This window comes from Vigna unguiculata, chromosome 3 (genome assembly GCF_004118075.2).
Source record: "Vigna unguiculata cultivar IT97K-499-35 chromosome 3, ASM411807v1, whole genome shotgun sequence".
NCBI classification, from domain to species: Eukaryota; Viridiplantae; Streptophyta; class Magnoliopsida; order Fabales; family Fabaceae; genus Vigna; species Vigna unguiculata.
The window spans coordinates 5,138,198-5,150,504 of NC_040281.1; the positions used below are offsets into that span (position 1 = coordinate 5,138,198).

Below are 12,307 nucleotides of genomic sequence, written 5' to 3' on the forward strand. Positions count from 1 at the left end.
AATGTAGTCAAATTATTAAAATTATAATAATTACTAAAGTAAAAATATTATTAACATTTATTTTAAAATAATAAAAATATTAATAAAAAACATAGACAACAACAAACTATGAAAGCAATAAAAGCTTTATTTATACTATTATATATACAAAGAGCATAGGCACTTTTTTTCCTATCATCTTTTAATTAGACAATTTTATGTTTAATAAATAAAAATATGATTTAATTGTTTATATAATAAACAAGTTTTTAAATAATTCTTTTACTGTAAAATAATTAAATAATTATCTTTCTAAAAATAATGATTACACAATTTTAATGTTAATTTTATACAATATTTTATTTATTTATTTATTTAATAAATAAATAACTTCAATATTCATAAAAATAATAAAATTCCTATTATTTATCTGGTAACATAACAATTATTCAATTTCTCACACATAAGCGAACCCAAAAGCGTGGGCGACGCACTGCATAATCGTCCGGCGCCGGAAAATCTCCCATTGTATGCCCTTCCATCTTCCCATTCTCTTTTCTAACTTTCATTATGTTTAATATATTTAATTAATGATGCTTTCCACCACTTGTTTTATTAACAATCTTGTTCTTCATCTCAACACAAAACTTGAACTGTTCTGATCTAGGAGTAAATTGAAGTTCCCTTATATAATTTTTCCGTTAGTTCTTAAACAATATTTTCACTTGTCGTTTGTTGTCTCATATGATTAGGTTGTCGATTTGTGTGTGCATTTGTATTTAGTGAAAATTTGGTGTGGTGAAGGGAAAGGCAATGTCTCACCATGCCGCAAGGTCTGCCACAAGGTTTGTGAACCTGACGCGTGCTCTCTCCACGGAGGCGCGTGCGCAGAAGGTGGAGCGTATTGCCAACGAGCTTCTCCAGCTTAACAGGTTTGAGAGACACGACTTCACCGTCCTCTGGCGGCTCAAGATGGGTCTCCACCGCTATGGCGCTCCGGTGGCCGGTGTTTTGACACCGTCCATGGCGCCTGCCGGGTCTCCTGGGTTGGAGGCCAGTGCTGTGGCGGAGAAGACAGTGTTTGATATGAAGTTGGAAAAGTATGATGCTGCTGCCAAGATCAAGATCATTAAGGAAGTGAGGTCCTTCACTGAGTTGGGGTTAAAGGAAGCCAAGGACTTGGTGGAAAAGGTTCCCTGTGTATTAAAGAAGGGGCTCACCAAGGAGGAGGCTAATCCCATTATGGAGAAGCTCAAGGAGTTGGGGGCTTCTATCGTGTTGGAGTGATTACGAAGTTTTGTTTTAGTACTCCAGATTTTTGTGTTAGCTGTAGAACCATTGGAACCTGTTTACGAGTATAAATGATAACTTACATGTTTCAGTTTATTTTATGTGGCACTGTATCAGTTGAAGTTTGACAGTGGTAACCACTTTTAAAGGGCTAATGTTATGTTTGATCTTTGGAGAGGTGTGTGTGGTCTGTTATTGCTGGAATGGTTGCTGATTGGTGAATATGCGGACTTGGACACTGGGTGAATAAAGTGCTTTGGTACGAGAAAAATGGCCAAATTTCACTGAGGGATGGTTTTATATGATATTTGAAGAAAATATGCCATGGCCGTTCAGATTTGGCGACGCTTCTAGCTGAAATTCAGAAGTTTGAGCACTTTCTTATGTTGTAGAATTTGTTTATTTGATTAGGAAAAAAGAAAGCTTAAAGTATATTAATGATCTAAACATGAAACATGTTTTAAAATAACTGTTTAGAATCCCCATAGAGCACACAAACTTCAGTTCGCTTCAAATCAGAATTCCGAATATAAATGAGATCATTTCTAGTCTTATTGCTTTCCCGATTCCTATCCAAATTTTTCCTTAATTTCTTAACGACTCTGTTGTTGACATAATACTATTTTACGGCTAATTATGTGTTTTGCTGTTATCTGCTTTTCACATGCACTGACAAGACAAGGAAAAGGAAATTGGTTATGTTTGCACGTGTAGTGATATTCTTCTGTTGCAGATGGGTTTATGTAAATCTGAATTTTATAGTCAATTTGTTTTGTTAATCTCACTGGTTCAATCATTAATTTCCTATCCCTAGGGTTGATAAACAGGTTTTGTTTTGTCAAGGATGAACGTATTTTTGTTGTTAAATCCTTGCTAGCACATTATGCGGCTTTTGGCAGGTAGAAAAGGTAATGCTTTAACACTAGCATTGCAAGGTTTTTATACCATTTTCAGTGATCGACATATTTATGCATATGATATATTGTAGTCTTGTTTTTGATGTTTTCCACGCTAAGCTATACGTTTCAGGTTGCTGAACTATCACTTTTTCACATTGGGAGGAAAACAAATCTATTGGAGAGAAATGTGAATTCATCTTATAGACCTAATTTACAAGTCTGTGAGAGGAAAGGAAGGAGATAAGATGGAGGAGAAGTGAAGGAAATAAATGGGCTGCTGGACCCTTCGAAGCTCTTGGGTATATGCAAGTAGAGGGGAGGCAAATGGTAGCAGAATAAGTGATAAGGGAGGAGAGACAACAAAGATAACAGAATGAGCATTCGGTCTAGGTAAATTGGTGGAAGGTATTAAAAGAATCAGGCTGGAAAAGATCGGAAGGAGGTAAGGGATAACTGAGAGGAGAGGGAGGAGAACTAGCAATTGGTCATTGGTTTGGGTTGAGAATAGAGAAGTGGTCTATCTCAGAACTGTTAAATTTATCTGGTTCAATCATTTTACATTAAGCATTGCTTCATTCAATTGTTATTCAATTTCTTCATAGCTACTGATATTACCTTGTAAAGAAAATTTCTCTTTTTCAATCATTTTACTATGAGCATAGCTCCTTTCAACTGTTATTCAATTACTTCACAGGTACTAATATTACCTTGTAAAGAGGACTACTTCTCTGTACAGAGAAGTTATCAATACATATTCTCGTTTTCTTCTATTTTTTTTTATTCTGCCTTTTGTCAATTTAGTGTCGTCAAAGCTCCTCGAAGGAGGTAATGGTATCAGCTCGAATGGAAGCAGCGGAAAAGATTAGAAGATCTGGTTGCTATTATCAGTTGTTCTTCAGAGAAAGACTCAAGTACATCTAGGAACTTGCAGGTATTTGTGGTCACATCTTTGCTTCAAACATTTTTTGAATATTAGGATCACTAGTAGCATGGTGCTGGTGGTGTTCAGAAAATTATTTATAGTTGTTGTGGCTATATCTTGCTCTCAGAAAAAAAGTAAGTTTTATGTAATTGTTTGCGATACCTATATTGGGTGTGGGTGGGGGAGGAGGGTAGTTTCATCTTCTTTCCTCTTTTAACGTTATATCAGTGAAGATATTCTGACAATCCTCTTCAAGGCATATAGATTAGTATCTAAATGATGTCTTTGGCTTTGCATTAGTGCAATCATATTTTAATATCACCTTTTTCCCACTTTGATCTTCGTCAAGATCAAACTTGGTGGAGTCTACCCATTCTTTTTAAGTTGTTATAAACCTTTGACTTTTTTCTGTCTTCTCTGAGCAATGATTCCGGCCATGTTGTAGCTTGAGCCATGTGAACACATTGTGATATCTGCTCTTGCTGCAAGTACACTTAGTCCTTCCATATCCATATACTACTCCTTGTAATGCAGTTTTAGCAGATTGGAATTATTATTCGCATAAATATATTTTCTGATTGGTTTGCCTTGTTTAACAGGTAATACTTCAATAGCCTTCTACTTTAGCTGATTGGTTTCATATTCTGCTATACTTTATAGCCGGGACTCATGATTCACGACTTCATTGCCCGTGCTTGTGCAGTTGTAACGCTAATGTCTAGGTGATGCTTGTTTTCAAATTGTTTGTGAGAAAGTTTTATCAAATGGTAATATTTACAGATTGGGATTTTTTTAAATTTATGTGGTGACATGTATATACGGTGTAATTATTAAATTTATATATACCTTGTGTACCTTTTAGGACAAAATTTGAAGATGGTAAGTTTGAGAAGAGTCCACAAAAAAGGCTTCTAGAAGTACCTCTTCTGCTTCCTTGTGGATATGCTTCAACATTTGCAGTATCTATGGGGACTTGTAGAGGTGTGGTCTTTCTAAACCTTTGGAAAGTTGACTGTGATGATTTGTGATAAACACCCAAAAACCTTAATTCACTGGCAGCTTTTTTTTAACATGTTAATTTCCTTTTCTTTTCATCATGTTTTTAGCTCATTTTATATTCTTATTAAAATAAACTTAGAAAATAGTAACTTAATGTGCTTTTACATAATGGAATATCCCATTGTTTGTAATTTTTTTAATAAATTTCCTTGGCATAAGCTAAGCAGACACTACATAAAAGAAACAATAGAATATTGTTGATTAATTTCAATTAAACCAAACACTATGAAAAAAGAAAATATATAATTAAATATTGTTTATTAACTTCAATTAAACCAAAACTATAATAAAAGAGATATGAAAATAAATTTCATTAGCACTGGTTGCAATGTAATATTAAAAAAATTATAAAAATACATCGTTTGAATTCATATTAAATATAAATAATGATTTATACTTTAAGAGTATAGGGCTAATTATTAGTTTTGTATTGGACACGAGCATGAACCAGAATTAATAAGAGGTTGACTTTTTCAAGACTTCTTCTAACCAAACAAATACATTGCAACTCCTGAATATTTATGATTCAAACCCTGTCCTGCTAGTTTAAAACACAACAAATGACTATTATTTATGATAATTAATTTTGATAATATAGAGTGGTGTTATATTTACAATTTATTTAAATATACAACCATATTTCATTTAAATATATAACCATATGACAATCTGATTTAACATATCAATCATTTTCTTATATTATTATAATCCAGTTGTTAAATGGTTTTATTAGTTATTAAAGTATTAATTTTTATATTTTAAAGAAAAATAATCTTTTAACATCCAAATAACGATTTAATAACCTGTTTTCAAAGATAACGCGATAATTAGAAAAATAAATCTTTATAGAAAAATAGAAAGAAAAGTATAACATAGTGAAAATTAACTAGTTATATAAATTTTTTAGGAAATATCAATGTATCATTGCCCTGTTTCTCATAGCTGAAGAAGGAAAAAAGATGAAAACCTTGAATTAAAATAATGGATGCCTCGACTTGTAAACATGCATTTCGATTTAAGTATAGAAGCAAAACATTTTAAAAATTTCAGTGAGAATAACAAAATGAAATTAACGAACAGAATCATTTCTACTTATAACAGAAAAGTTATGGAAATAATTATGCAGTAAGTTCATCAAACATGTAGTTCTAGAATATGAAACTAGTTGACCCTACATCCTCTATACTATGGTTTTTTATTCCTTAATGAATTCTAAGCAGTATCATCTCCAACATCATGTTGATTTTGTTTCTTTTTCATTCTTCTGAGATTTCCTGTGGGAAAGAGAAAACATCTAAATCACATTGGTATGTTGGTTCATCAGATATTAACAGAAGGCAATGACTCCTACTAACTTAGGTCATGTGTATGGCATTTATAATAGGTAAACTTGTGTTCTCATAGCATGCAACCATGGAAAGTTAAATCCAAAGAGAGAGTTTTGGTTGCGTAGGTCCCTTATTACAAGATATCCTATGCCTTTTCTGTTGTTTACATTAATGTTGTAATCACACGAAGGCTACATCTCCTCTTACATGGTTACTATGTCATCTACATCTCAACCTTCTATCCAATCATAGCCATAATCCACATGCCATAAATAGCAATCTAAGTTTCCCTACCAAATCAGTTCCAACACACAATGGGTGCAGTGTTCTTGGTTTTGGCTTTAGCTAGTCTTACCAACCCTCTACCCACAATCATTGCCCAAACACCAACACCCTCCAAGTTTCAACCTTCAACATTGCCAAACACAACTCCATCTGCACCATCAGTGGCTAAACAACAAGAAGCATCTTCTCCAACTTCAACTAGCAAGCCAACACCAGCAACCACATCTTCACCCTCCAAATTGCCAAATGCAGCTTCCCCCTTTTCTGCTACAAAGCCTCCCATTGTCATAGCAACCCCTCTTCCCTCAAGGAAACCACCACCAGCAACAACCTCTCCCACTTCTAGTAAATCACCACTTCCCAAAGTTTCATCTCCAACTTCATCTGCACCGGTGAAATCACCACTTCCTAAGGTTTCATCTCCAAAATCATCTGTTCCTGTGAGATCACCAGTTCCAAAAGCTACATCTCCAACATCTGCTCCTGTGAAATTACCAGATCCCAAGCCTTTACCCCCAATCTCCTCTCCAGTGAAGCCACCAGTTCCCAAAACAACACCTCCAAAGATAGCTCCTTTGAAACCACCCGTTCCAAAAACAACACCCCCAAAAATAGCACCAGTGAAACCACCTGTTCCCAAGATTACACCAGCATCAAGTCCGAAACCCCCATCCCCCAAAATCCCACCACCACAACCACCCAAAAAAGCTCCTATTTCACCACCACAACCACCCAAAAAAGCCCCTATTTCACCACCACCACTGCCATTATTGCCTACTCCAAAAGTATCCCCAACACCGGCCGAAGCACCAACAGCGCCAGCACCAGCCAAAAAGGCACCAGCACCAGCACCTGCACACAAAAAGAAAGCGCCAAAACCATCACCTGTTCCTTCACCACTAAGTAAGACGCCAACACCTGCACCAACGCCTTCGATTGAAACACCAACCCCAGCACCAGCACGCGAAGATGACACCCCAGAACCTCCTCCCCACAGGCACGGGAGAAGAAGACACAAACACAAGACACATCACTCGCAATCTCTGGCTCCAGCACCAACCATTATTCGGAGGAGTCCACCAGCACCACTTGTTCAAGATATCACCACAACCCAGCCAGAAGAGACGCCTGCACCGGCACCAAATCCCAATGCGGTAAATATATTGTCTTTCAACGCTCAAATTTGATTCACAATTGTACACTTTTCTAACGTAATAGTTTTGTAATCATGTTTTTCATTTTTGTTTACAGAATGGCGCGCAAGCATACAATAGGCAAGGGAACACATGGCCCAGTGTTGGAGTCGCCATTGCCATTTTGTTATCTGTCATCACATGACACTTTCAAAGTTTCATATGAAGAACATGGATTGGTGGTGTGTTTGCAGAACATATAAAATCAGTTAAATGTGTGAAACTGAATAAAGAATTATTATACCCATATATTTTTTTTACATTTTGTTCTTTCTGTGTTTAATTGTATTCTTTGCTAACATGTATAAATACGCTCTTTATCTTTTCTTACTATCATCTTAGTCCTTTGATTCATAGATTATGAATAATATTTTCATAATTTCTTTTTGTATAATTATAACTATTTTTCAATAGAAATTTCTAATTACTTTTGACAATACTAAATTTCTAGCTGTAACCTTTTAATTAACAACTATAATCAAAATTTTGTGAAAAGACTTGAAACATTATATTTGTAAGCTGTATTCTAAATAAAATAAAAATGACCAAGGATGTGATATAAGAATATAGGACATACGTATTATGCATAAAATTTATTATATATATATATATATAAGTGAAATGAAGAAAAAAAAAACGATTTTAATAACATCAGTGATGTAAAAAAACATGTCAAATATCTAAAGTTTATTTATCTATTTTAATAAAGATGTTGGGTGATTTAATCTTATTTTTACTTGGTAGGAGTTATAAAAAATAATTTTAAAAATAGAAATAATGCACAATCCCACACATGTGGCTCAAGTGCTCAAGTGTCTAGCATCATTGATCTTAAAATAGTTACCCCAACATAAGCCATGAAAATTAAGTAGAGCTCCCTCTTGAATGGATAACCATCAAACATACGAACATAACTTCTCTCATTACATTCCTCTCATTTCTGTGTTTCATCCAAAAAGAAAATGAAGAAAAACACCTCTCTTTCATTTTTCATCTTTTGAATTCATCAATCACCCAAACCACACACTCGATTGTATTCGGTTTTTGCATGCAAATTAGGTGATGCATGCTTATATTCTGCTGAGTGAGTGTTGGTAAGACTCAGGCAATGAATGTTTGAGGAAGCAAAGAAGCTAGATCGGTATATATATATATACATTGGGATTGAGTAGAAGAGGGAGTGATGGCAAAGGAAACTGCATTGGCGTTTGATGTAAACGAAACGAAACCTATAATATGCTACGCAGCCACCATGATAACATCAGAAGGGGTTTGGAATAAGCAAAACCCCTTGAACTATTCTCTGCCTCTCTTTCTCTTGCAATTAGTGTTAGTTCTCGTTGTCACCCGTCTATTTGTGTACGTACTCAAGCCCATTCGCCAGCCACGAGTTATTTCTGAACTCATGGTTAGTCCCTTTAACATTTTCTACTATGAATCCGGTAAAAGTTTTACATCATATGTGCTTAATGTTAAGTTGTTAATTACATGCATGCATGTGTGTGTGTAGGGAGGCATAATATTGGGTCCTTCGGTGCTTGGGAAAAACCAAACATTTTCTGATGCAGTTTTTCCTCAAAGAGGTGAGATCTTGCTTGAAACAATGGCAAACGTTGGCATCGTATATTTTATGTTCTTGGTGGGAGTGGGGATGGATGCAGCATCGTTGAGACGCATAGGGAGAAAAGCAGTGACCATAGCAGTTCTAGGCATGATCCTACCTTTCGCAGTTGGAGCTGTGTTCTCTGCGTATTTGATAAAATTCAACGGAGTAGCAGAAAGAAGCACCGCTAACATCCTATTCATTGGTTCAATTCTTTCTGTGGCAGCGTTTCCAGTTCTTGTGAGAATCCTTGCAGAGCTGAAATTCATCAACTCTGAGTTGGGAAGGATTGCTCTTTCATCTGCACTGGTTAATGATCTGCTTTCATGTCTGCTCTTGGTTCTTTCTGTTAATTTGGCACAGCGTAATACGCCTTCTATCACTCTGTTGCCGACTTTCTTGGCAAGTATAGGGTTTATTGTTTTTAATATTTTTGTGGTGAGACCTTTGATGTTGTGGATGGTGAGGAAAACCCCGGAGGGTGAAACCTTCAGTGATTTCTATATGTGCATAATATTAGCAGGTGTGATGCTCTCAGGTTTGATCACAGATGCTATTGGAACACATGCAGTTTTTGGAGCCTTTGTATTTGGTTTGACAATCCCACATGGACCTCTAGGGCTCTCTCTTGTGGAAAGGCTAGAGGACTTTATAACGTTGCTTTTGCTCCCTCTATTTTTCGCCTCCACTGGCCTAAAAACTGATCTTGGACTGCTCGATAACTTCCAAGAATGGGCAACTTTGGTCACTCTTGTTATTTTGGCTTGCGTTGGCAAAATCATTGGCACTGTGATCGCTGCACTCTATTATCAAATATCAGTTCGTGATGGAGCAGTCCTTGGTTTGCTCCTCAACACAAAAGGCGTTGTTGAAATTATTGTCATTAACATTGGCAAGGATCAAAAGGTACACCCACTTCTTCTACTACTGCTACTATTCCTATAATGTTTCTGGGATTGCTGTTGAATTCACTACAGGTTTTGACCAGCGAATCCTTTGCAACCTTGATGCTTATAAGCGTGCTAATGACAGCAATCATTGTACCTGGGATGTCACTTATATACAAACCAGTAAGGGGAGTGATACCTTACAAAAGAAGAACCATTCAATTGTCACAAAAGGAATCAGAGTTCAGAGTCCTAGTTTGTATCCACACTCCTCGAAATGTGCCCACAATGATTAACCTCCTTGACGCCACTAACCCTTCAAAGAAGTCCCCAATATGCATTTACATGGTCCATTTGACCGAACTCAGTGGCCATGCATCTGCATTAATCCTCGTTCAGCATCATACCTCCAAGGATTCAGACCATCCAGCCTGTAACAAGACTCAAGCTCAATCTGAACACATAGTCAATGCCTTTCGAAACTACGAGCTTCAAGCTTCCAACGTCTCAGTGCAGCCCTCGACAGTAATCTCCCCTTACTCCACCATGCACGAGGACGTATGCAACCTGGCTCAGGAAAAGCGTGTGGCCTTCATCATCGTCCCTTTCCACAAACATCAAACGGTTGATGGTGAAATGGAGCCCACCAACATGTCACACCGCAGTGTGAACATCAATATACTAAGCCAAGCACCTTGCTCCGTTGGGATTCTAGTGGATAGAGGCTTTAATACCAGCACCCATCTGGGTCCAGATCAACAAAAGTCTCACAATGTGGCAGTGTTGTTCTTTGGAGGGCCTGATGATAGAGAAGCCCTGAGCTATGCATGGAGGATGTCAGAAAATCCAGGGGTAAACCTTACTCTGATGCGTTTTGTTTATGCGGAAGAAGTATTGCATCAACATAGTGATCACAGCCCTGACGAAAGTACGGTACTGACAGTGAACACGGATAAGGACAATCAGAAAAAACTTGATGACAGGCTTATAAGTTGGTTTAGGACAAGCCGTGAGAATGATGCCTCAGTTGTTTATATGGAGAAAATGGTGAACAATGGAGAGCAGACAGTAGCAGCAATAAGGTCAATGGATGATGTTCACGACCTTTTCATAATTGGGAGAGGCGAAGAAATGAAATCACCACTCATAGCAGGACTCACTGATTGGAGTGAATGTCCTGAGTTAGGGGCAATTGGGGACTTGTTGGCTTCATCAGATTTTGCAGCCACTGCTTCTGTGTTGATAGTGCAACAATATCTTGGGGAAGGAATGGAAGAAGATATTTTGGAAACAGACCAGGATGAGCAGACATTAACACCATGATGACGATCACAAATGAAGAATATGTGAATCATGATAGCCTCCTTCTATGCCATCATTCAATGGATGACATATTCCTCATTCATTGGCATCATTCAAATATATATATGTATATATATATGTATGTATTGATATCCAGTGAAGTCCTACAATAAGAGAAAAGCTTCCACAAACAATTTAAAATTCGCTCAGTGTAAAATTATAGAGTATAAATTTGAGATAGTTCAGAGGTAGATATCCTTTTAAATCATAGAATACACTTATTAATAATATACAAATGTTAAACAACTGAAAATAATAACATTTTTATCATTATATATTTTTTAATACACATAATTATTGTGTTGTATGAGACTGAAATGATATCATCTTCCCAAGGTTAATAGTGGCAACGTACACTAAGACTTTCTCAGTTTCCTAAAACAAGGTTAATAGTTAATCAAAGATTAGATGAACAAGTCACGTTAACACAACCCAAAAGCACCAAGGAGGGGTCCTAACCTATGTAACCTAAGTTCATTTTAGTAAAAGCACACAAAGGTCATTTTGGTAAAAGCAAAAAACAGAACTATAAATGGTACCGTTGACGAAGTAAACTTTATACATTTAGTATAGTATTTATTATTGTCTTACATATATATTTGAGATGTGAGTATAGTGTCTTTGTAAACATTTCAACACTTTGAATCTAGAGGTACTCGGAACCAACATCTCAACCTCCAAAGTAGATAGGTCTAATAGAACTTGAATTGAAGAGAAGTTAGGGATGAATAACCGTTACATGTGACCATATTTTTCGTGTTTTAGGTTAATAAATCATAAAATAATTTAAAACTTCTTTTATAAAGTTAACATCAATTTACTCACCTTAAATATTAAGAAAAGTATATGAGAAAGCTTATCAATTTCTAAGAAATTGGTATATTATTTTAGAGTATCGATAGATGTACATGATCAAAATTGCATACATCAACTTGACATTATTTATTTAGAAGGTTGGCCATAATTATAGGGATTTTAGAAGGTTTTTAAATTGTTATTAAGTGATAATTAATTTCTCATATTACCACAAGGTTGGTGATGATTATAACTAGGAATTTTAAAAGGTTGTTTAATTATTATATAATGATTAGATGTGTTTTTTTTTTTTATCAACAAAATATAAATATATATATTTATATTAGAGCACTTGGGGTATTCCAACCCATTACAAAATTATGTACTTGTTTTTCAAATATATTGTCCCCATGATATAAGATAATACTTTATATTTGCAATCCAAAAACTTCTTTCCTATATATTCCAATCCTAACAATGGTATTTATAATTCTTTATATCAAATTAATTACAAAAGTTATCTTTCTACATAATGTATTTACTCTTCATTGTCCATTGTCTTGTGTTATTAATACCATGTAACCGAACATGGCCTTAGAAATTTGAATTTCTCTCACCAAATTCTTGCACTTCAAACCTCTTTCATGGGATGTTCTGCTCAATCACTATGTATTTGATTAGTTTTGTTTTAACCAGATTTTTCTC

General features: G+C 35.6%; 3 protein-coding genes across 6 annotated transcripts; all 3 read left to right on the forward strand.

Annotated features, from left to right (window-relative positions):
- The first annotated feature begins 421 nt into the window (after positions 1 to 421).
- Positions 422 to 4,441, forward strand: LOC114177806 (50S ribosomal protein L7/L12-like). 4 transcript variants are annotated; one of them, XM_028063351.1, is made up of 4 exons: positions 422 to 507; positions 732 to 3,099; positions 3,690 to 3,857; positions 3,953 to 4,441. In XM_028063351.1, exon 2 carries the CDS (start codon positions 793 to 795, stop codon positions 1,264 to 1,266), a length of 474 nt encoding a protein of 157 aa, XP_027919152.1. In that variant the 5' UTR covers positions 422 to 507; positions 732 to 792; the 3' UTR covers positions 1,267 to 3,099; positions 3,690 to 3,857; positions 3,953 to 4,441. The 4 variants fall into 4 exon arrangements, with proteins under 4 accessions (XP_027919152.1, XP_027919154.1, XP_027919153.1 ...); XM_028063353.1 differs by having other exon boundaries at positions 763 to 3,099; XM_028063354.1 differs by having other exon boundaries at positions 436 to 507; positions 784 to 3,099.
- A 542-nt stretch (positions 4,442 to 4,983) lies between these two features.
- Positions 4,984 to 7,288, forward strand: LOC114177805 (extensin-like). Its single transcript, XM_028063350.1, has 2 exons — positions 4,984 to 6,916; positions 7,014 to 7,288. The coding sequence occupies exons 1-2, from the start codon at positions 5,792 to 5,794 to the stop codon at positions 7,098 to 7,100; spliced, it is 1,212 nt and encodes a 403-aa protein (XP_027919151.1). The 5' UTR covers positions 4,984 to 5,791; the 3' UTR covers positions 7,101 to 7,288.
- An 850-nt stretch (positions 7,289 to 8,138) lies between these two features.
- LOC114178473 (cation/H(+) antiporter 15-like) lies at positions 8,139 to 10,768 on the forward strand. The gene is made up of 3 exons (XM_028064402.1): positions 8,139 to 8,363; positions 8,466 to 9,464; positions 9,536 to 10,768. Exons 1-3 carry the CDS (start codon positions 8,139 to 8,141, stop codon positions 10,766 to 10,768), a joined length of 2,457 nt encoding a protein of 818 aa, XP_027920203.1.
- Positions 10,769 to 12,307: the final 1,539 nt, after the last annotated feature.

Coding starts and splice junctions, on each gene's coding strand:
- LOC114177806 (XM_028063351.1), top strand. CDS start 793: ATGTCTCACCATGCCGCAAGGTCTGCCACAAGGTTTGTGAACCTGACG.
- LOC114178473 (XM_028064402.1), top strand. CDS start 8,139: ATGGCAAAGGAAACTGCATTGGCGTTTGATGTAAACGAAACGAAACCT. Junction 8,364..8,465: donor GAGTTATTTCTGAACTCATG/GTTAGTCCCTTT, acceptor GTGTGTGTGTAG/GGAGGCATAATATTGGGTCC. Junction 9,465..9,535: donor ACATTGGCAAGGATCAAAAG/GTACACCCACTT, acceptor AATTCACTACAG/GTTTTGACCAGCGAATCCTT.
- LOC114177805 (XM_028063350.1), top strand. CDS start 5,792: ATGGGTGCAGTGTTCTTGGTTTTGGCTTTAGCTAGTCTTACCAACCCT. Junction 6,917..7,013: donor CGGCACCAAATCCCAATGCG/GTAAATATATTG, acceptor TTTTGTTTACAG/AATGGCGCGCAAGCATACAA.